Here is a 25,102-nt window from a genome sequence, read left to right on the forward strand (position 1 = left end):
TGCACTCTTAACCATGTTGTACCAACACGCCCATTCCTACAGTTTTCTGACAAGAGCACACTTTCACGTGTGCCTTTTCTTCATGCTCGTCTTTGTTGTTTCATCGTTTTCAACAATATAGCCACCAATGTGTGTCTTCCGTACATATAGAAAATTTTCAAAACATTTGGCCTCCTCCTGAAAAGTGCAACCTCTTGCCGGCTGAAGTGTCCTGATATGCCATTAGTGTAATGGATGTGGTGCTCTGGACAGGCCCATGTGGCGCTCTGGACAGGCCCATAGCCAGGAATTTTTTTTGGGGGGTGGGCACTTGCTGAAAACCTTGAATATTTGAGAAAAATGCCTACTTTCATTGTTTATTTTTGGTAAAAATGCCTACTTCACCAAAATTTCATGGGGGGGGGGCCCTAGGGCCCCCCCTGACTAGGGGCCTGGCTCTGGACACAACAGACATGTGCAAGATGCAAGACTACAGAAAATTATCGTGGTATCGAAGCATTTTTTGTTAACAGGAGTGGTAATAATGTCTCCTAAGAAATGTGTTGTAATAGCCGGTCCTATTTATTGGACTACCGTACTCCGACTCGGTTAGCAACAACGGCAGAGTCCTTTCGAGTTTGGAGCCGAATAATGCCTGCTCAGCCGAATGTCCAGCTGATCTCTGAGCAATTGGGGTTCCATAGATTTTGCATTAGACTGCCAGCTTTGAAAGTGAGCACAGCAGTTTGAATGAACTACAAATATGCATTCTAAGTGCTTCATTTCAACCAGCCGAGTGTAAATCTCGCCATGTGATCACTCTGAGAGCACTCGGAAGCAACTGCTTGACAAGTCGTGACCTTTACGTACCGTAAGCATGTTGTTGAACGTTGTGTATACTCCTATTCAGCCTGTGTCAAATCACAAGCGCACGAGGGGGGCAGGCACCTCCCCTCGTCATCCAAAGGGGGGCGCTAATTCTGCCCCATACCTTACCTTTACTCAGTCGGACCTTGCATGCCATTTCTTAATGCGCAGGGCTACGCACGTTTTTTCACAATAATGGCGACCAAAGACCCATGATGGTGAATTCAAAGGACAGTTTACTTCCTACCCTGCTGTGAGAAGCACGCCATCACTTCATTTTCGCATCCATGCTGGAGGCTGTTTTGTTTTGTCCAACTCGACAAACGGGGGGCTGCAATGCAACTTGGCCCCTGATGGAGAACTCGGGGCACGCCTATGCTCCTACGTGTATGCACACACACGAGTCCATTCAGTCAGCCTCACAGCATCGTTATCATGATGCAGAAGCCATTTTGCTTTGTGCTGCAAGTTGGTCTTCCTGATAACTGCCATCATAGTAATGACCACTATCTGCTGCTTCCACTGTGTGTGAAATGATTTTGGGGTTACATGAGTGATGAAAACCTTACTGGAATACAAAAGGACGTGTGATGACCGTAGGAAGGACTTAAAACAGAAAAGGGCATCAATTCTATGTCCTTTCTATGGTGGTCACGCGTCTTTTTGTATTCCAGTAAGCATGTACCAAGTAGCCCAGCAACAAGTATTATAAAAGATCTTGCTTGCGGGGATTTTGGAGCAAATCCTGGCTCTTGGAAAAGCGAGCATTGCTTGGGTTGCTAACGGGCCAAAGTAGGTGATGTAATTAAGGTGTCCCCAACAGACTGTTGTGCTAGAGGTATCCAACAAATCAAATTGACCGTATGGGAAAATGTCTGCTAGCAATGACTGCATCAACTCTGTTGTCGAGGGCTCTCAGAAGTCTGCCACAGTTTAGTGCTTGATACCTAAAGATGAAAACCGATCCAAACTGCTGGTTTCAAATAAAGTTGCTACATGGTTAAATAGATTATTAATTTCTTAAGCTTAATGCGAGTACATGCGAATATACAAATTATGTACACACTGTTATTCTTATACAGTTGAAGTCAGAACCAGCAGTTAGTATGAACTGCACCTAGCAGGAACCAGCAGGATGACATTGTTTTAATGCACAGAAATGCGTTTATTCTCCAGCTTTTTAGATGTTATTTTGCTGTGTGCCACAAACATACTATTAATCTAATGGTGCAATGTTTACTTTTTCTACTTAATAGATACATTTCATAAGTTAAACCTGTTCAGTAGAAATTGCACTAAGGCAAGTTCCTCTTTGTCATTTGGCATCCTGATCGTAGCTTTACTAATAATTGGCTCAACCCCAACTCTGGTTCAAGTGAGGTCCTACTGAAAATTCACTAGAACAACTCGTACAATGTGTGGCAGTCGTTAAAGGCCTTTCCAGGGGCATAGCCAGAAATCTTTCGGGGGGAGGGAGGTTCAACCACCTGTTATGTATGGCTGCGTGTGCATGTGGGCATTTATCGGACACTTCTTCATCATCTGTACATTATCATCATCATATGGTGTCCTTCATCATCTTCGCTTGTGCGGACACATCTGGAGATTGTTCTGTGCCTCCGATGTTATCGGTTTGCCAAGTTTTCAAGGCATATTAAAGGTGAGTCAACGGCTACGTCAAAATATGCACATGCTAAATTTAAAAGTCTTGGGGCGGAGGGCTCGATCCTCCCCCCCCCCCCCGGGCTACGCCAGTGAATGTTTGTTAACTGTACATATTGCTTTCTTTGCATATGATGGCAGCAATAGTGTAGTCTGGAATTTTTTTCGGGGGAGTTTAACCATACTTTATATATGTCCATGCATGCAGTTGTATGTGTGTGTATATATATGCACATACAAAATAAAAAAAAATTCGAAGGGGGGGGTGTTGAACTTCCCAATCACTGCCATCCCTGGCTACGCCAGTGGACAGCAGGTATGGCCATGACCGGTGTTGGCTACCAGTCCCTGGTGGACACAGCACTGAAACCCTAAAAAAGAAGTGCAGAGGGTTTCCTTGATCCAGCAATGGGTGCCTACCACCTGCTTTCTTTGTGAAGCGTTAATACATTGGCCCATTGAAAAGTATGCACAAATGGCCCTTTCTGAGAGCAGCTTGCTTCATTATTGCACCCCACCACTCTGGCGTCCTAACTATTCCAGCCTCTTTTTTTTTCCTTTTTTCTTGGTGTATTGATAGCTGCTCAGCCAGCCAGTGTATCATCTCTTTCGATTCAATGAACACACACAATGAAAAGCACCAGCGATGCACACTGATCAAAATCGGCTCCACCTTTTTCTCGAGTTCCAATCATGGCTTATGTGTTGCTGCTCACTGAGTCTGATCAATGTTGCAGCTCATTGAGTCTGCGTCAAACTGTACAGAAGCAGCAAGAAGCATCATCATCATCCAGTGAGGCATAATATGCAACAATCAAATTATGGCATTGTTTACTGTAAACCATTGCTCATTACTCCAGCATAACAAACGTGTGCGTGTTCTCATTATATTTGTTATAATGTGCTTCCATTAACTTGCACCTAGAATTGTGAACGGCCACAGACAGTGCACCGGTAAATGCAGCACAGCTTCACCTCTGACCTTATCATGCCCGAGGAAATACATCAAATTGATCCACAGCCTCTCAGCACGCTGTCAAGCATTTTCTTGGAAATCTTTCACGAGCAATGCCATGCACGGTGCACCACATGAAATGAAAACTCAAGTTTGGCTTTTGTCATGTTTAGGCAATATGTTTGTTTATTGGGGAGTAAGGTAAGAATGTGTGTTGCAACTAGTAAGTCTAAAAATCATATTTAAGACATGAACATGCCAAAAATCAGTGTCCTTTGTGTGGCAAGAAAAGAATCAACTTGCATAAACAGCTAATGCTTTGGTGTTCAGTGGTTGATACAGAGGCCTGTTATACCTCTTCGCATGCGATGACAATTCCTTGCAATTATGCACTGCAAGATGACTCTTATGCATGGTTCAGTCTCTTCACCTCCCTTAATGTATGCTGTCTCCTCCAAAATTATTCATTGAGACTGTAGTTGAGGTTTCTGTGACTGTCTTCCTTGAATAACGAATGTTCATGACCCTTAATTCTCTCAAATTCCTATTCTCAATTCTTTTTCACTGCACTATAAACTGTAACTCTGTGGTTTTATGTACAAAAACCACGGTATTGTCACAATCAAGTCTCGAGCTTCAGGTTGCAAGCTCCAGCACCTCCACCATTATCACAATCACAGGGCGTAAAATACTCATCAACGGCTACAGTGCCAGGTTGGTTACAGATGACAATATGGTTACGGGGATGTTGAAAAGATGAGCAGGATATATTCATAGAAATGTACGGGTACAGTCAAGAGAGTCACGATTGCCGACCAACCCGACTGTGCACCAGCCACTTTGTCCGTATCTTCTGCTTCCTTCAGTGTATTTCAAGTCCTTACGCAACAATAAGACCCTGAAGCAGGCCATAATGGGGTGTGACGGATCAATCAAGTCCCGTAACATTACCTCAGTGCAAGTACATGGGTGTTTTACAGCAGAGCTGTTACGCTCGAGGATGCTGTATCATCATCATGAACCGGCTCATGCTCTCTTCTGCTTTGCTCCCACAACATGGGCACCGATTTGTCTGGCACGGGATGCAAGAACTCTGATGGGCGAGAGAAAGAGAAATTCTTGGCGAGGCGAGATTCGAACCCATGTACCCACGATCTGAAGGCGAGCGTTGTAACCACTCGACTATCCAGGCACACTTGCAGAGCATAGAATAGCCTTGTATAGTACACTGTAACAAGGGGATGGTGAAAAAAGGGGAGTGACAAGGAGAGGAGAACAATAACAGAGAGGAAGAAAGAAAGAGGGAAAAAGATAGAAAGAAAGGGCAGCAAGCATAGCCATGTATAGTACAGTACAGCGAAGGGCGAGAAAAAGAGAGGTCAGAGCATAAAAGCCTAGCTAAGGCAGGACCACCAAAGTGCCCACCAGCTCTGCTGTGGCCCAGCCTTGCACAACTTAGTGCAAGCTGTGCTAATTTTTTTTTTTTATTCTGATCTCATCAAAATGCAGCTGCAATGGCTGGGAATTCAGCCCATGTCCTCGAGCTCAGTATCGCTAGGCCTTTAGCTGCTAAGCTATCACAGTGGATCTTTCACTGCATTCAATCTGTACTACAATTACTTACCTCGACCTAGAAGAATAGGCTATTGGGTAATTTGGTAATTCATGATAAGGAAAAGGACCATGAAATTAATGCGAGAAAAGGCTAAGAAGGCCACAGAACACAACAACTTAAGGTTTCATTGAAGAGAATGTGTATAATCAACACAAAAACACATCCTCTTCGTCTTGTCTCACATTAATTTCACGCTCATTTTCCTTGTCATGTTGCCTCAACCATTGGGAAATTGTCAAGCAAGCAATGTCACTGGAGACAACGTTTTGACAAGAGGACTTGACATCATTAGTCGGAGCCCTGAAGACGAGTTGAAACATTGGCTGCAGCAACATTGCCTGCACAAGGATTTCTTATTGCTCGAAGCCTTCGTCTTAACCCTCACTTTTTTATCTCAACTAAGCAATTAGACTAGCTCGTTTATGTAATCTTCAAAGTATGCTGAATCACAGAGCCCAGAGCACACATCACCGTAGTCACTAGGGACGCTAAGTTACAAAATGACAGCATTTTATCTCGTTACTATCTCACAAGACACCCTGAGCCAACAAGAAAATGATCTTTCGGCAGAGCGCTTACGTGCCTCACTTCGCGTAGGATCCGCTAAGGCGCCGCATCAAGACTCACGGAGGTACTATGTTGTCACAGGCAAGTGTCTAGGCTAGCACATACAGTTCATGGGGTGCAAGGACCCAATGCCGGACACGACGCGCATCGTAATGGGGGCTCTGGGTAAACATGGACCACACTCAACTTAAAAGATTCGACCTTCGTCAGGCTGGAAAAGGTTCGAGCCTACCGATGCGTACCACTCAGTTAACCGACGTATCATATTAAGCGCATAGTGAAGCACACCAGACTCAACAGTATGAACAGAATATTTATGGCCACACAGTGGGTGAATAGAATGAACAGGGGCTGTACACGATGAAGGGCGTCGCGTGACAGCACTCAGTCCTTCATCTCGCCGTCTTCCTCTTCTTCTTCGACACCCCTGACGTAAAGGACGTTGTTGCACCTGAGCAGCACCTCGCCCAGATTGCCGGTGCAGTTGCCGTCGATGTACTCCTCGGTGTTGGCCAGCTGCAGGTTCATGTAGCCGTCCACGGAGACCAGGTAGCCCTTGTACTCCATGCCCCACTTCAGCTTCACCATCACGGGCTTGCCCGTCAGGCTGTTCAGGAAGGGCTTCGGGTTAAGCGGCAACGATGCCATCGCACAGGTGCCTTCTCCAACGAGGAACTTGACAACAACGTAGTCAAGCGCACAAAGAACGACGCTACAACTTGGCTACAACCGCTACAACGCGCGTCGAACGAAATGCCGGTTCACTGGCTTCACCTGTGGCTTCGGTTTGGATTGGAATAGATGAATGTTTGCAAAAACTTTAAGCCGCTTACTACGCCCGATCACTTGTACATTTAAATAAGCAGATTAAGAATAAATTATTTTATAAAAGGTATGTGATTTTTTGACATTATGATGATAGTGGTGCTGTCATCTGGCGTTTGTATCAGAAAACTGTTTCGCATTGGCGCGATTTACAAAAATTCGTCATGGAAATTCAGCTACAATCGAAGGTCACTTTCCTCAACTCGGTTTCATCTTGCCAGAGATGGTCCACACTGCAGAGTAGACCATAAAAAGTATGTCCGTTTAGCGCGAACAAATAACGAGGGAAAGGGACAAGGGGAGCGCTGCCCTTGTATTATGTATTATTGAAATCGCGGCTACATGGACGCCGCCATGATTATATTGTACTAAAGGGACCTAGAATACTCTGTAGGTCACTCTAGCCATGATAGCATAGGCTCGTCCGGTTGACGCATTCATGACTAACGCACGTAGGCTAACGAATGCGACAGATCGAACCAACACCACTGCAATCTTTGTTGGAAACAGCGACGTTGGGCTCGTCGGCACTTCGGTTTCGCCTGAGAATTTGGTCGAATTTCATAAACTCCACGAAAATTAGTAGCGGCGCAGTATTGCATTCCCCCATTTGACTCTACCGCCGGTCTCCTCGGGGGAGAGGGTTCAGCCATTACGTTATGCATATTCATGCGCGCGTTTGTATGTGCGCGCGTATACCATACACAGATGCGAAATTGAAAAATATCTATGGCGTTTGAACGGGTGCGGCACGACAAATAATTGAATAGAAGGATACACGTACGAAACGTGGTTTACTTGCGTTGCGGTCTTGCAATCGACTTATGCGCGGGCCTGCGGGGCTTCAGGCTGTTATGTTCTAGTGGGTGTGCCGCTTAATTTTTACAAGTCCCTGGAATTTAAGGCGGAAGGCTTAACGCTGAGCGAGGCCGACTGATATTGCTGATATATTTTGTGAAAGCGCTTGTCAAATATAGTATACATATATCAGGAATCTGCAATGTCTTGTTGCGCAGTTAAAGGGACACTAAAGAGCAAAACGATTTTTCTCATATTAGTAAAGTACTCTCTCACGATGCCCAAAACACCACGCTTGCTGCGAGAAGACGCTTAGTAAGCGAGAAAACGCGCAAAAACAAAATATGGGTGGCGACGCCACCTAGAAGTTTCGGCACCATTCGCCGTGACGTCACACGTTTTGTCGGCGCCTACTAGGGACTACGTAGTTCCTAATCGGTAAAAATGAAGTACATTGTCCTCTGATAGGGCCATAGACTTAACATACCAAGTTCGGGGTAATTTTGTTCAGCCAATGGCGCCAAAATACGATAAATACACTTTGAAATCCGTGACGTCACGCGCGGAGAATTCGGCGCGAAATTTAAAAATGAAACTTTGAACTTCATTTTATCCTCTGTTAATAAATTTATCATGGCGAAATTAACGACATTAGAGTTCTCAGAGCACAATTTATCTATCTAAACCGATTCATTGTTTCTCTTTAGTGTCCCTTTAAGGAACACTAAATTAGTTTGGACCAGGTGTCTCGAACTCATCTCAGCTAGCGGGCCGCAGTCACGAAATTTAGTCCAACAAGGGCCGCAGAACCTGTGTACGTCTCTTCTGTTGTCCGTGTTTTTAGCGCAGCCATGAATCAAGTTACAGTGAAGAAAGTCGAGGGGGGGGGGGGCACGATTTGAACAAAATGTCACGTGACGTTGCCATCTCAAAGAACGCCTTTCCCATTTCTCGTATATCGGTCATCTCTGAAGGGAATTTCACGTCAGGTTTCGAGCAAGATATCAATACTCATCTCCAGAATGACTTTTTAAATAGCGTTTTTATTGAACGGCGACATTTCAACACACAGTGACCGCATGGGGTGCCTCAGGAAAAAAAAGAAATGCTCGGGACCAGTCCTGTCTCACTAGCTTACCGGAACAAATCGTCATCAGTCGCAATAGGCGAGAAAATAATGCCAATACCATTTCACAAAGTGACAAAAGTTTATTCCTTGTGAAGCCGCAGACTGTGTGTTTGAGACCCCTGGTTTCGACAAATAAATTATACTCTGAAAGCACTACTGTCATCAATTTCACCATCATAGGTTTATATAGGTTTATGGATAAATAAAAAATCAATGTCAAAACTTTCACTTATAATTCTAAAAAGACAGGGCGTGCAAACACGGACACAAGAAAGAAGTCAGGACACCACAAACGCCGACTAACAACTGAAGAGACGCACAACGGCTGAAAAGAAAGAAGGCACGAAAACTTATCTGCGCATGCCCATGCAACAGGCGAACCTATCAATCCGGCACGCGTGGCGGTCTACGTGGAAGATAACTGTTAAGGCATTTGATTTCATCTTTATGCAAGTTAATCGACGATTGGCTCACGCATGCGCTACCACTATTCTCGATGTGCCATGCTTCAATCATCAGGCGCGTTTCTTCATTTCTATGCCGGTACAACACTGCGCATTCATCGAATTTTGGCGTGCACTTACAATCTCGACAATGTAAAGATAGATTAGAAGGTGAGCCTACTATTAGCGATCTCTTATGTTCCAACTATCTCTGGTTAATGCATCGGCCCGTCTGTCCTACGTAGAAGCGGCCGCAGCTGAAAGGGATCTTATACACCACACTCGTAAGGCAATCAGTGAATTTGTTGGTGTGTTTTACGAAACAAATATCGGTCCGCTTCTTGTCTGTTACTCCCCTATTCTTCCTCTGCACAGCGGCACAAATCTTACCTAGCTTATTGGCAGCCGTGAAAACAACATTAACGCCGTATCTAGTTCCTACTTTCTTTAGCCTGTGAGATACGCGAATGAATGTACGGTATACCTACGACACGTTTCTTCCTATCGCTTTCTGCAACCATGCTCGGACTTAACACAATAGACTTCTTTAAACGTTCAGCGACCGTGGCCACTGCATCACGAGGATACCCTACATCTAAAAGACGTGTAACCTGTGCCTTAAAGCTATCACTCATTTTGTGCTCACACGACTTAATGAGGGCTGACTTAAGGCAAGACATGGCGATGCCGTTTTTTACAACTTTCGAGTGCTTCGACGAAAAATTTAACAGCGGTTTCGAAGATCTAGGAGAATACTGCCAGCACACGTGGTTCTTCTGGAACGTTAAGGAAATGTCTAGAAACTGTATTCCATTATTCTGAGGCACCTCTTTAGTAAAGCTCAGCCCTCCTCCATTTAATTAAAATTTTTCGCTCACGAAAGTTACCACCTTTTCAAAGTCCTCACCACTACAAAAAATCAAGTAATCGTCCACATAACGAAAAACCTTAATAACCGAATTACCTAAGGCGCCTTCCAAAAGATTGTCAATCTTGCTAAGGTATAAATCACTAAGAACCGGTGCAACCTTAGAACCAATTCATATCCCTGATTTCTGCTCATAAACGCCTTTCTTCCAACCTAACAGCGTAGACTTTAAATACATGGAAAGAATTTCTAGAAATGCCCCCGTAGAAACCCCACATTTATACGTGAAAACCATCTCGTGCCCTTGTTCGTTAATACATTCATTAACACATTTTAACAAGTCCTCATGCGGCAAAGAATAATACAGGTCTTCAATATCCATACTAAAAGCTTTACAACAGCCGGGGTTCTCCTCTGAGAGGAACTGAACTAGCGCCTGAGAATTACGCATACGAAAAGGGTCTGGAAAACTCAAAGAGGTTAAGCAGTTCTGCAAATAACTAGATACAGCGACTTGCCAGGTGCCTTGCTCTGAAACGATTGCTCGAAGCGGAATCTCGTTCTTATGTGTTTTGGCTGAAAAAAACAATTCTAAAGTAAGTGATTTAGCCTTCTTGACATTACAAGCTATTCTCTTAAGATTATGTCTTAACAAAAGGTCAACAGCACGTTGCCTAACTACCGATGGCTTAAGTTTTACCGTCCTAAAATTCTTTTCTACGGCTGTTATTGCTTTTTCTGAGAACAAACTGTCCGGCATAATTACAAAATACCCTTCCTTATCTGAAATTACTGGCCTGAGTTTCTTCTCGACACAGTAATTAACCAAAGGCCGGATAGGATCAGAACACTTGAGATGCATATTAGAACCCTTGATGCTAGCAACGCAGTTTGAAATGCAGTGGGAACGCTCTTCTTCAGGAACAATTTCAGACTGCGTTGAGGACTTGTTAAGGACTTGTTAGGACTTAAGTTAGGACTTCTTAAGGACTTAAGAACATGAGGACTTGTTAAAATGTGTTAATGAATGTATTAACGAACAAGGGCACGAGATGGTTTTCACGTATAAATGTGGGGTTTCTACGGGGGCATTTCTAGAAATTCTTTCCGTGTATTTAAAGTCTACGCTGTTAGGTTGGAAGAAAGGCGTTTATGAGCAGAAATCAGGGATATGAATTGGTTCTAAGGTTGCACCGGTTCTTAGTGATTTATACCTTAGCAAGATTGACAAACTTTTGAAAGGCGCCTCAGGCAATGCGGTTATTACGTTTTTTCGTTATGCGGACGATTACTTAATTTTTTGTATTGGTGAGAACTTTGAAACGGTGGTAACTTCAGTCAGCGAAAAATTTGAATTAAATGGAGGAGGGCTGAGCTTTACTAAAGAGGTGCCTCAGAATAACGGAATACAATTTCTAGACATTTCCTTAACGTTCCAGAAGAACCACGTGTGCTGGCAGTATTCTCCTAGATCTTCGAAACCGCTGTTAAATTTTTCGTCGAAGCACTCGAAGGTTGTAAAAAACGGCATCGCCATGTCTTGCCTTAAGTCAGCCCTCACCAAGTCGTGTGAGCACAAAATGAGTGATAGCTTTAAGCCTGTTTCACATGCAGCGATTTTGCTCCAAGAGCGGAGCGGCTGCCGTCGCGGAAGCCCAAAAACAGGTTTTAAGGGCGACCAAAGGACGCTGCGATCTTGTTCGCTCCACTTGGAAAAATTCGCTCGCGGCAGCGCGTCTATACTCGGCGACAACTTTTCTTGGCACCACTGTGGAAGCTACAGAGCCAAAGTGGCTGCATGCGCGCGCGCCAAGAAATAGTACCTATATTCATTTTCTAATTCGAAAAGTTACCTAGCTCGAATAAATAAAGATTTCTTCGTTATAAAAATAGAACGAGTATGGGAAGCCATTCGTGAAAAAATGTTATTGTAAACTGTCTTTATTTTTTGGACAGCACGACGTTTTCCTCACGCCTGCACCACATTTTCCTCACGCCTGCTCTCTCAGAGTCTCAGTAAACATGGCGTCTGCGATGCCGCCTGAACCGTTGGCCTGAACCGTGTGCGGCGCGCAAACTCGCCGTTTCGTTCTCCGAAGAAGCTGTACTCTAAATGTGACAGAAAGTGGCTATCAAACCAGACCACGCAAAATATCTGCAATGTCATCGCTGGAGTGAGGCGCCGTCAGCGTGACTCGTCTGCAAATGCAGTGTGCCGGACTGTCGCCGAGCTCACCGGAGTGAGTGAGCGAACGGTTAAGCGTATCAAGGCTGAAGCTCTGCGGGCCCCACTTGCCTCCCCGAAGCGCAAGGAATTGAATTTCTCGGGCCAAAGTGAGAAGCGCATCACCGGCAAGACGCGCCTGCTGCGCTATTACACGTTTGCGTTGGCAGCATTGCGGCGCAAAGTGCACAGCTACTTCATGCGCAATGAAATACCTACGGCCGAGAAACTACGCTCTATGAAGGTGTGTGACCAGCGAAGCTTGATAAAATATTCTGCGTTGGTCTCTTTTTAATTAAGCGTGAGCTCTCCTTAAATCTAAACCCAATTCAGCGGCATCATGGTACTTGCATTCCGTATTTATTCGAATACAATGCGAGCTTTTTCTCCAAATTTTTTCTACTAAAGTCGCCCCTCGCGTTACAATCGTGATTTTGTTAGAATCGAGCAAACACCGTATTCAGGCTGCGGTGTGCGCTTGGCGGCGTTTATCAGATTCCCATGTGTCTAATTTTGTTGTCTTCGGGCTTCACCCGCAAAGACTGTTTGGAATGCTCCGCGCAGACCGCGATGCGATGTTCCAGAAGCGTCACGATTGTTTTAGATATTGCGCGCGGTACGCGAATAGTCTAGAGATTACGTGGACACCAGCGATAACGCTGGAACATTCGCAAGAACATGTATAAAAGCCGACACGCTTCACCACTGTCAAAATTATTGACGGACGACGATCTGACTGACTCGTTTCCCGCCCACAAATTCGGCCAAATAAAGAATTTCATCTTCGACACGCCCATTGCTGCCTTCGTCAACGTAACAACCCTGTGTCACCCTGTGACAATATACAGCGCAGCAGGTAGATGCATCTACGCACACTGATGTTCCCATTCTGCATGTAGACGTGGTGCTAAACGCTCTAGCGATGCGAGCAAGCGAAACCGAAACTGGAACTGAAATCGGCTGCAAGATGCCGAACTACTTGCGTAGTAACACAAATGTGCGGATGCCCCGCCTCCGTAGCCTTCGCTCCAATGCTGAGCTGAGATAAGTTGTCGCCGAGTATAGAGCGTCTGCCCAAGGTCAACCAATGGGGGAGCAGTGACGTGGGGGGCACGTGACTGTAGGGATGGAGACGAGAGCAGCCGCGCGCGCCGGGAGGAACTCGCTCCGACTCGGTTTCCTAGCAGACGACATTTGCTGTAACGAGCTGGCAGTGTAGAAAACGCCGTTCTTTTCCTTTTGTTGTTCTTTACTACGCTTCCATCAAAGCAGACAAATCGTTTGCACGTGCCATTTTGTACTTTTGTATTTTTATCTAATCGTGACACCAACATAGGTCCGGACAGGGGGAACCTACGACACTCCGCACTTGTTCGCAGCAGATGTTTCAGTTTTTTTTTTTTTTTTTTACTACTCTGGTGCAGCACGTTCGAACAGTTTACTGTTTTCTTTTTCTTTTTTTAGTGGTCACGTACCCCGAAGACGACAAATGCCGCCGCCTCTTTACTGCAGAATGTCAATAGGAAAAAAAAAAAAAGAGACGAGCTCCTTCACAAACCCACAATGTCGTCACTGGGCCGCTTGCATCCGGTTGCCGGCCCATACGGCGCACCAACGCCTTGCGGCATTCGAGAGCAAAAGCCACCGAAAGCTCTGTGAAAGCTTAAAACCCCAAAAACAAATTCTTTCTTTTGCTTTTCCGTGGCCAAGTGTATGGGCGTGCAACATGACTTGCGTGGTAAAAAAAGAAAGCTGGAACAGAAATAAACGTGACTACTGAAGTTGTTTAATTGCACTCTGATACACTGCACATTTTCATCATTCAAGGTTTAGGCGCGTGAAAATCGATCACCGAAGTAGAAGGCTCGTCAAACTTGCAACCCAAGCGCACCAAAACAAGCGAGCCCGGAGAAAGGAAACCCGCGGATAACGGGCGCTTCCCACAACCATCGCTGCGCATCGCAGAGGCGCGCGCCGCGCAAAAGCGGTGCATGTGAAACGAAGCCGCGTCCGAGCGTCCTGCTGCCGCTCGATCGCTGCGGGCCCCGCCGCTCGGTCGCTCGCATGTGAAACAGGCTTTAACGCACAGGTTACACGACTTTTAGATGTAGGGTATCCTCGTGATGCAGTGGCCACGGTCGCTGAACGTTTAAATAAGTCTATTGTGTTAAGTCCGAGCATGGTTGCAGAAAGCGATAGGAAGAAACGTGTCGTAGGTATGCCGTACATTCATTGCGTATCTCACAGGCTAAAGAAAGTAGGAACTAGATACGGCGAAAGGCGTACTGACACAAAATTTCGCGGCCGAGATAGCCTGCTGGATCGAGTCCCGTGTACTATCGTGAGCAATACGAGCTCGAACGCGCGAGCGCGTGGCAAATAGCCTGAAAAATGTGATTACGTGATACGGGGATGGCGCTGCCGGAATCGGAGGGGAAAGGAGGGCGCTCTTCCGCTGACTGGGGGCACTCCCGCTTCGCTAGCGTTGCTGCGAAACAGCAGCTGATTGTGTGCCATCGACAGCTAGCAACGATAACGAAAAAAAAAAATTGCACGAAAAACAAAATAAATAAAAGAGGCGTAGCAAAATGATCAGCCAACATCATCCAGATATAATACAAGCATGGCCTGTGCATCACGTCAGGCTACGTCACAGCCGATATCTCAGCAGCTACATAGGCTGATGGGTCATTGGGTGTGGCTGTGTGCATTCATGTGAATTCAAATCGCCGCTAGCAGCCACGCTATAAGCTGCCGTTTTGCAGCAACGATATCGAGGCGGGAGTGTCAACAGCTAGCGGAAGCACAGCACACTTTCCACTTTGTTTCGGACAGCGGCCGCTGCGAATCAGCTGATGTAGGGTTCAAGGCTATTCGCCACGCGCTCGCGCGTTCGAGCTCATATTGCTCACGATAGTACGTGCGTGTACCATCTGCAAAATATCGGCAGCGAATAAAGCTTGGAAGGTATTTCATATGAATTTTGAAGTTCGCGAGCGCGATCCAGCATTATAGGCCGCACCTAGTGCATTGACACACTCGGAGGTGACCCGAGGTGACCCCCCTACTTCCCCTACGTAACCGTTGCAGCCGTTACAAGTTACGATGACGTCGTAACCGCCATTTCTGTTTTGATGCGCTTCCCGATGAATCGCTCCTCGCCAGCGGGTCAAACATGAAGTGATTCGCCACGTCGAAAATTCCTTCGATACCCGCCGCAAGAAAATCGTCGCCATCAGACGACAATGAGTCCGACGACGACAGACCGCGCGGAAATGCGTCACTGTTCTGTGTGCTCACGTGACCGAGCATTTCACTCGCTAGGTGGTGATAGTTGCACCCGGCGGCTTGCCGTTTTTGGAGCTCTGTCAAACCGGAACTGAGGCTGTGTCGGTAATGAATAGCTTGTAATTAATTATCTGTCACGCGCTGCAGCAAACGATGTGCCGTGTTATGACTAACAGGCCCCCAGCAACACATTGCAGCAAAAAAACGCGGGGCGAAAATTTTTGTGTCAGGACTCCTTTAATGTTGTTTTCACGGCTGCCAATAAGCTAGGTAAGATTTGTGCCGCTGTGCAGAGGAAGAATGAGGGAGTAAAAGACAAGAAGCGGACCGATATTTGTTTCGTAAAACACACCAACAAATTCACTGATTGCCGTACGACTTCAGCTGCGGCCGCTTCTACGTAGGACAGACGGGCCGATGCATCAACCAGAGATTGTTGGAACATAAGAGATCGCTAATAGTAGGCTCACCTTCTAATCTATCTTTACATTGTCTAGATTGTAAGTGCACGCCAAAATTTGATGAATGCGCAGTGTTGTACCGGCATAGAAATGAAGAAACGCGCCTGATGATTGAAGCATGGCATATCGAGAATAGTGGTAGCGCATGCGTGAGCCAACCATCGATTAACTTGCATAAAGATGAAATCAAATGCCTTAACAGTTATCTTACACGTAGACCGCCACGCGTGCCGGATTGATAGGTTCGCCTGTTGCATGGGCATGCGCAGATAAGTTTTCGTGCCTTCTTTCTTTTCAGCCTTTGTGCGTCTCTTCAGTTGTTAGTCGGCGTCTGTGGTGTCCTGACTTCTTTCTTGTGTCCGTGTTTGCACGCCCTGTCTTTTTAGAATGAATAATTACCAACTAGCTCAGCTCTCTGTTATTCTAAGTTTCACTTATAAATTTCTCGCCGAAATCACCGATGGCGACGTCACGAATTTCAAATTTTTTTCGTATTTTATTCTTATTTTATTTTATTTAAAAGTACCTTACAGGCTCCTGGAGGCATTGCGTAAGGGGGGTAATGCAAAAAAAAAATGTTAGCTTTTTTGGCTACACTGGCTCAACGAAATTTCCTGAAACTTGGTATGTTAAGTGATCTGGCTACCTCGGAAGACAATATACTTCATTTTTGCCGATTAGGAACTAGTAGGCCCTATATCAGACGCCGTCAAAATCTATGATGTCACGGCGACTGCTACGGAAACTTCAAGGTGGCGTCGCCACCGGCATTTTTTATTTGCGCGTTTTATTTATTTATTTATTTATTTATTTATTTATTTATTTATTTATTTATTTATTTATTTATTTATTTATTTATATTTTCAATACTACCAGTCTCACATGGAAACCAAGGCAGGCGGGCTTACTGATGCAACGTGAGCATTCGACGGAATACAGCACATTGCAGAGTACAATTGTGTATGCATACATAGAAATGGGATACGGTACATGTGACTGAGAATGTACCATATACATTTAAATCGTACTTATCTCTAATACAACATTAGTATTTACAACCTAACTTAACACAATCTAATACAACACAAGGAAAATTAATGTAAACAACGAAAGAACAATTTTTCCATATACAGGAAAATTTTAGGGGCGAAGCACCTTAGGGCTGAGCTTTGTACCCCACGCATCTAGCGTAGCTCTGGTTTACACGGAGTCCGCTAGGGGCGCTGCGGAAGCAGCGCTCGCTCCCGGCGCGTGCTCCGATTTGAATGGAGACCGCTAGGGACGCGTTATGCTCTCAGATGCATTTCATATGACCATAAACATCAAACAACAACCAGGGGTACGTGTATAGACCTCGTCTTCGCTAACTTCAGATTACATCCCATTCAAGAACCCCTGGCTCTTCATTTCACCGATCACAAGGCGGTCCTCATGAACGGGAAACGAAGTCCGCACCTTAACACCATATACGCCTGACATCATTAAAACAACATTGTATGTCCTGTACACACGTGTTTGTCACGCATTTGCATGCTCGAGTGGGCAATGTACGGGGGATTCGCGGTTACCCGAATGATCCCCGGTGCTTCGCCCACTCATCATCATTAACTTCGTGGATATGCGTGAATTTTTTTCTTTTTGTTTTTTTTTTCGTGATTATTGCTTATTTTCTATCGTGTCACAGAAGGTTGATGGTGATTCAGTGTTTGATATTGTGGGGTCAAGGTGGTTCCACTCCTTAACAGCACTATGGAAAAAGGAATATCTAGATGTGTCACAGTCGCAAAAGTATTCAGCTAGCGTTTTATTGCGTTTATTACGTGATATCCGGTACCTAGAGAAGGTGATGTAAATTGAAGAATCTATGTTAACGCGGTTGTGCAGAAGGTTGTGTATAAATAAATTTTAAACGAGCTTGTTTTGCTCTGACTGCCGGGTGTCTAGTCCGGTGGGCGAGTCAATACGTTTGTATTTGTTGTGAATAAACCTTTTCTTTGAAGTTTTTCTAGTTGAGTTATGTTCATATCTACCGGGGTCATTGAGTGGTCATTGTCGATGGCACACTGAGAAACCAACAACCAAGGCGAAGTTCAATACAGAAATCACATGATTATGTCATGAAATTTGCCCTACGATTCTGCCGTGAAGATTGTCCTCCGCGTCTCACAACCTCGCACTGTATGCGCTTTCTGCGATGCGGGCCGCCAATGTGATGCTTTCGCGACTTTCGCTTGAAGGAGTAGTGACACAAAATTTTGAAGGCGAGGTAAGCTGTGGGATGGATTTGTGTGGACATACACGCGTCATCTAGCCACCAAATATCAATGTAATTGCGCATCACCCTGTGTTCTTTTCCTCGTGTTCTCTGGTCCGTGTCCTCCGGCAGCGCATCACAAGCATGAAGACGTACCAACTAGCCCCTATTGCCGCCTTGTTAGGATAATATAGGCTAGAACGTGTTTAAAGTCAGTTTTAAAGTGCATGTAGCGCCACTGCACGCGTCTTTGGTTTTCGTCGAGGAGAGCTATTTCGCTGAGGAGAGCGCTCGTTGCCTGCATTTTTTTTTTCGTTTGTGATCACTAAGCGCACTTTTGAAGACGAATTGGTTTTCGTGTAAACAACCAGCCTCCGAGTTTGTGCTGGCTGCCACGATCCAATTGTGAGCGCTCTCTTTTAGCAGACCTCTTCAACGGAAAGAGGAGGCAAACTTGCCCGGGAGTACAAAGACTGATGTCCTTGCCTCGGCAGGGCATTTTCGCGGGGGGGTTACGCATATTTACAACGCCTACGAGGGGATCAATTATAGCAGCACCCAGGAACCCTTCGTTGAGAAGAGTTGCGTGCAGATGATACCAGCTTATCTTTTGTGGGGAATTTAAGTACAAACTTAGTAACAAGAGCTATAATGAGAGCCCGATTGGTATAACTTGTGTTAATCAAAACCACTTGAAATTATGGTACTGAAGTACAGGTGCCATTGTTTCATCTTGAGCTGACCTGTACAGCACAACATACAACTCGGACAACGAAGAGGCACACATAAAAAGGTAACTGAGGGTTAAGTGTATGCAACATGATCGCGTTTACGTAGTCTACCAGATCCCTCCGCGTTTCGGCAATACTTATATAAGAAAAAGGGAAAAGTGTGCCAATGGGAGATTACGAGAGCACCAGAGAAGATACGAAAATAATTATCGATTATTGAACCTGACAGCACATTGCACGAAGCGTCAGTGCAAGCCACTGTTTAATGACACACTGATTGACACAGAGATATGAACCAAAAAGTCATCATTGAGTCATCACCATATTAACAAAAAAATTCGGCAGATTCCATTCGTTGTGGGGAATCGGTTTCATGCGAAGCAGTGAGCGTGCACTTCTATACTGTGCTTTACGGCTTTCAGCCAAGCGTTACGAGGTGGATGGACGTGTTTTTGTAAATGGAGTATCTATGTGCACATCGTGGGCTTACCAGGCACGCTGACAACAATGGCGTTTAAAGGGTAACTGATGGTGCGACGTAACGTCAGCCCTCCCGTTAGAGTACATATGACAGTATTATCGAAACCAAGTGCACTTTATGGTGCAATCATGTGAATATCACACGTAACTTTCGTTAATGTATTCATCCGGGGTCCAGAAGTGCTTCAATATAGCTTGCTGCATCATAGGAATACAAATGTAATGCTTAATGGACTGCTATAAGAGCGGAGCCACCACTGGAATCACAGACGTTGATCTGATATGACGCCTGTATCGCAGGAGTACATATGTAGTGTTTATTGCTTTCTTGTAAAATTAGCCGGCACCACAAACACAAGTGACGTTGCACCGACATTAGGCGTGCATAGGCGGTTTTTCCAAATTACAAACCAGTTTACAGACCTGGCGTGGCTATGTGGTAGAATATCTGATTGCCACGCAGAATGCTTGGGTTCGATTCTTGCTGGGATCCTAATTCTTATTCTTTCCATTCGTCAGGTCAACGCTGCCGATGTAGGTTTTTCTTGACGCTCTTTGATTTAAATTACCAATGTCTGTTCTCGCCGTTCCTGGGTAGATATAAACTGTCAATCACCTGTGGCGCATACCCGTACACCGTGGCCCGTGGTAAACGGGTATGTGCCACACGTGTCGGGAGGAAAGGGTTTGACGACGTACGCGACAGGATTTTCACGTTATTCATGTCATGACCCGACAGTCATATTCGTCAAATTCTCTTACCCTCCCATGTCAATTTTGGTGTACACCAAGTTAGGGAGGCGATCATGAGAGCACGCAGACGTAGGCGGCTAGATAGATAGATAGATAGATAGATAGATAGATAGATACGTAGATAGAAACGCTCAAAGTGCCAAAGGTTCGCTAAGAAATGCTTCGCATTTGAAACAGTACGAAGACTATAGCCATAAACGATAAGGACATCGAATTCATCAAGCCATAAACAGACTGAGGTACCTTCTGTGTCCTCTCATTTTACTTGTTAATCAATTATCCTGTATATATATATATATATATATATATATATATATATATATATATATATATATATATATATATATTGAATGAGAGAGACTTGCCTCACCCCCCCCCCCCCCCCCCCACACTCGCGAACAATTTGGTACGCCACTGGTTATGTTAGTAATTGTGTGAGGGAACCAAACGATATTAGTGTATTCCAGTACTGGCCGCACAAAGGAGCTTGATATGACTAGGAGCAGACCTTAGTGAGCTTTTAAGGAAGAACAACTTGCGGGTGGCTTTCCTGGAGATGTTGGCAATGTGTTTGTTCCACTTGAGGTCAGATGTTAGAGTTAGTCCTAGATACTTGTGTTGATGAACTTTAGTTAGTTTCTTGTCATTAAGATAGTAAGTAAATTCCGATGTGTTCTTCTTTGTTGTCACCATCATTGACACGGATTTGCTAGTGTTAACATACATTTGCCATTGTTCGCACCAAGTGTTTATCGCGTTGTCTGTTTAGGTGGAGGTGGTCTTCGTAACATTTTATTTCTTTAATAGATTATGCAGTCATCTGCGAAGAGCTTCATATTGCATTTCTCGCTTACCAGGCGTCTTCTCGTAGAAAACATGGTGTTTTTGGTATCGTGGAAGAGTAATTTACTAGTGCGAGAAAAATCGTTTCCTCTTTAGTGTCCCTTCAAAAGTTTTCTGAACACGCACGACTTGAACAGGTGTGTCCTCAGCTATCACGAAAGAGCTCATTGTTGAGCGAGGCAATATGGAGCATAACCTGAGGTGCCGAGCCAACAGATCAGTTAGCATATGGTCCCACAGGGCCCTTTCATTGCAGCCAGTGTGTAGGCGATTCTGAGGTAAGCAAGAGAATTGTGGTCTCATGTGCTCTTTATATTTTCTTGCAAGTGATAAACCAAGCCATTGAAATGGCCATCTATCGAACGAACAGAACGGCGTGTCCGTAGAGACGCGGCGATACTGTTACCTTGTCCAGGCAAGGATCCTTGTTACCTTGTACTGTTACCTTGTTACAGGGATCGATACTGTTACATTGTCCATGGCAAGGATCCTTGTTTTCACAGCGACGTCTGTCATTGAGCCTTCCTTCCTCCTACCACTTGATTTGCATCGTCCTGTATAGCAGCTGCGGCACACACACGGATACGACCTGAAAACACGTGGACATCAAGGCCGGAAACGTCAGTTAAATGTTCGCGTTTCATCGAACACCCCTGTCTCTGTAGCCCGGTTTGAGCAGATGTTCAGTTCCGAACACATTTATTGTAGAGGCAGAACAACGTGTGCTTCTGTGCTCATTGCCAATAAATGAAGCAAGCCACGTGAGATCGGTGTCGATCTTTTTTTATTCGTAAAGTCGCCCTTAGGCGCGACATAATTACGCAACAGCACAATAGGCACTTGAACTGGTATAGGGCATTACGGTGAAAGAGGAAACGGCCGAGCAGACCGACACAAGAAGACAGAGCTCTATACCAGTTCAAGTACGATGAACCAACTCGCCCAATCTTCAACACTTGTGGACAAGAGGCACGTCACATGTAGACGAGTTGGTATTGATTCAATGTGTATTAAAAAAAAAAAAGCCACAGTTTCACCGCAAGGGCGAAGCAATGAACGCGATAGCAACAAATTGTAACGTTACACGAAATCAGGCTGGCAGCTAGCTCTTTTGGATCCGATCTCGCGTAACTCTACAAAACGCTGGTGAAAGAGAATACGGCCGCTCCATGGAGAGATGCTCTTTCCGCACAGACTCTTTACGGTGAGAGCGCAGCACGTAGAAGGGGGCCTACGAGCCGCCCGCTGATGGCTGCCGAGATAGCGCGTGCGCCAGCCCCTTAAAGTTCAAAGTTGCAACAACCCCTCCCCTCCCCTCGCGTCTATTCATGCTCGTTGAACACGGGCGGGTCGTTTCCTTTCCGCTTCGACGGCAGCTCTCCCGAGCAGGGTGATGTTATCGCATGTGCCCTCCGAGCCATGGAGATGGGCTGGATCGTTTGATCTCCGCTTCAGCCGCGTCCATCACCCCCGCTCGCGCGCTTTTACCCGCGGTAGAACATACGATGCGCGAGGTAATGTTATCAATTTGGACTTTATACGGGACATGACGGCGACGGCAAAAACCCCTCGAGAGTATCTATATAATTGTTATCGCAATAAAAAAAGTGAATGCATGTACGTACGCCATCGGCACTGGCACTACAAGACTATGATGATGTTGCCCTTTTTAGCTGTATGAGTTGCGTTACCAAGTATCTCAGCTTCTTGTTTGTCTCTGAGGCCTTGTTTGTCTTTGAGGCAAATGAAGGCATTCATATCATGAGATCTAGTTCACTGTATATCGCATGTTTGTCATGCATTCATGCATATACAATCTTTAATATAATTAAACGTGTATTCTGGTATGTGCAATGCATAACCTGTCGTTTATGTTCGTCACGCACGGATGTCATGCCATAACAACTTTGGTGTATTTCCGGTTAACAAAACGGCAGGATGCGCACCAAGACACTGTCATGTAAATCATGCCGTACATGATATGCATGTCACGATTGTAATGTTACCACCTGCCAATTGTGTTCATCATACAGCCGCGTCGAGCAATACAAATGTTGGTGTATATCAAGCTAACGAAACGGCCGCGAGCGCACCATGAGCGTGACATGTAATCATGCCGCTCATGACGTGAATGTCATGATTTTCATGTTACCACCATATGCAGCTTTTCTGGACACCAGCGGCCTAGTTCGCGTGAACGACACCACGTGGCGTATCGACCTTAAAGAATTCAAAAGTCCCGCCATGACGTATGCAGTGACGCGGCACTAAATAAAATAGAATCGAAAGAAACAGTACACACGCCCCGAGACTCGCTTCACCTCGGTGCGCAGAAAAGAGAGCGCTGTTTGTCGGCGTTATCTCGACGGCGACGACTGGCAATGAATTGGCAGTTTTTCTAGACGTGCCATGCCAAATGTCTGGCCGTTATAGATGCGCCCACGATGCATGAAGAGAATCGTGTTTTTATTTGTTTGTTTGTTTGTTTGTTTGTTTGTTTAGATTCTTGCGCTGCCGTACCAGTGGGATATTGGAGCAGCATGCTGCTTTCCGAGTTTCTTTTTTCAGCTAGCGGGAACCATTATGTTTGGGTACGAACAGGATATTGTGGTTGCATAATAAACCGAATTTCCTTTCGTGTACCACTTGGGTGATGCTCGTTTGCTCCTTGCGTTACCTCAAATTAGAACTGGATAAGTTTGAGAACGCTAGGAATGAGAGTAAAAAAAAGGAAGTTAAAGATTGGTTTTGTTTGTTTTCATTTAGTTCTTATTGAAATGTGGCTGCCACCGCAAGCTTGGCGCCGTCTAAGCGGGTGTGCAGAAATGATACAGTCGTTGAAAGATGATCTTGTACACCAGAAAATGTGAAATTGGTTAGTTTTTTTGTTGGGAATGAACGTATAGCAGAACATATACGACTGACGTGTTGTGTAATAATCTCTAGATCTGCCGTCTATCGAGCTAAAAAAGGCACTTATCTATCCTAATTGCATTTCTTCTTTTTCTTTCTTTTTTTCCCTTTTTTTCTCACGGTCGACTGACTCATATGCTGGATATGATTGTCTTGAATCCTGTTGGCGCAGATACACCAATAGGTTACTCTAATGGGCTGGAAGTTCTCCTGAAGATCTACTTTCATGTTCTGTAGGCGTAGTCTCGTTCAACTTTGCACTACAGCAAGCGCAAAGTCGATCATGAATCACCTACTGGCCCAATCGTCCACTTTGATCAGCGCAAAGAAATTCAGAAGAGCGAATTTTGGCGTTTTTGCGCTGACAACAACGATTGTTAATGCATCATAATATAGTAACTATTCCTACAATCTCTCAAAATCACTTCTTTATTCTGTATCGCGCTCCTGATGTAGAATACAAAATGCATTTGACTTGCTCAACAACGGGTCACAAGACACATATCAGAGAAAAGCGAACCCGTTAATTCCCCCTCCTTTCGTTCACCCAGCATGTGGAAATTTCTTCAGTTGTGAGTGGAGCTCCTTCTGTTGCCACGAAGATGTGCAGGCATTCCAAAGGAAATCTTAAACCTTTCTTCCCAGGAGGTTCCCTTAAGAGAACGATGGTGTTTATGCGCACAGGAATTTTGATAAGTAGTTTTTCGCTCGTAGCTATGACTGAAAAATACCAGTCTTCAACCAGATAAAGCCTAGCGAAATCTGCTTTTTCCCTTAAAGGAGTCCTGACACAAAAATTTTCGCCCCGCGTTTTTTTGCTGCAATGTGTTGCTGGGGGCCTGTCAGTCAAAACACGGCACATCGTTTGCTGCAGCGCGTGGCAGATAATTAATTACAAGCTCCTCATTACCGACACAGCCTCAGTTTCGGTTTGACAGAGCTCCAAAAACGACAAGCCGCCGGGTGCAACTATCACCACCTAGCGAGTGAAACGCGCGGTCACGTGAGCACAACGAACAGTGACGCATTTCCGCGTGGTCTGTCGTCGTCGGGCTCATAGTCGTCTGATGGCGACGATTTTCTTGCGGCGGGGATGGAAGGAATTTTCGACGTGGCGAATCACTTCAGGTTTGACCCGCTGGCGAGGAGCGATTCGTCGGGAAGCGCTTCAAAACAGAAATGGCGGCTAGACGTCATCATAACTTGTACCGGCTGCAACGGTTACGTAGGGGAAGTAGGGGGCTCACCTCGGGTCACCTCCGAGGGTATAAATGCACCAGGTGCGGCCTCTAATGCTGGGTCGCGCTCGCGAACTTCGAAATTCACATAAAATACCGTCCAAGCTTTATTCGCTGTCGATATTTTGCAGATGGTACACGCACGTACACGGGAATCGATCCAGCAGGCTATCTCGGCCGCGAAATTTTGTGTCAGTACCCCTTTAATA

At 45.3% G+C, this 25,102-nt stretch overlaps 1 protein-coding gene across 1 annotated transcript; it reads right to left on the bottom strand.

The window, feature by feature from the left end:
- Positions 1-5,943: 5,943 nt before the first annotated feature.
- LOC119400441 (small nuclear ribonucleoprotein F) lies at positions 5,944-6,404 on the bottom strand. Its single transcript, XM_037667472.2, has one exon. The coding sequence runs from the start codon at positions 6,291-6,293 to the stop codon at positions 6,030-6,032; it is 264 nt and encodes an 87-aa protein (XP_037523400.1). The 5' UTR covers positions 6,294-6,404; the 3' UTR covers positions 5,944-6,029.
- Between the last annotated feature and the right edge of the window lie 18,698 nt (positions 6,405-25,102).

Source organism: Rhipicephalus sanguineus, chromosome 7 (assembly GCF_013339695.2).
Source record: "Rhipicephalus sanguineus isolate Rsan-2018 chromosome 7, BIME_Rsan_1.4, whole genome shotgun sequence".
Lineage (NCBI taxonomy): Eukaryota > Metazoa > Arthropoda > Arachnida > Ixodida > Ixodidae > Rhipicephalus > Rhipicephalus sanguineus.

Coding starts and splice junctions, on each gene's coding strand:
- LOC119400441 (XM_037667472.2), bottom strand. CDS start 6,293: ATGGCATCGTTGCCGCTTAACCCGAAGCCCTTCCTGAACAGCCTGACG.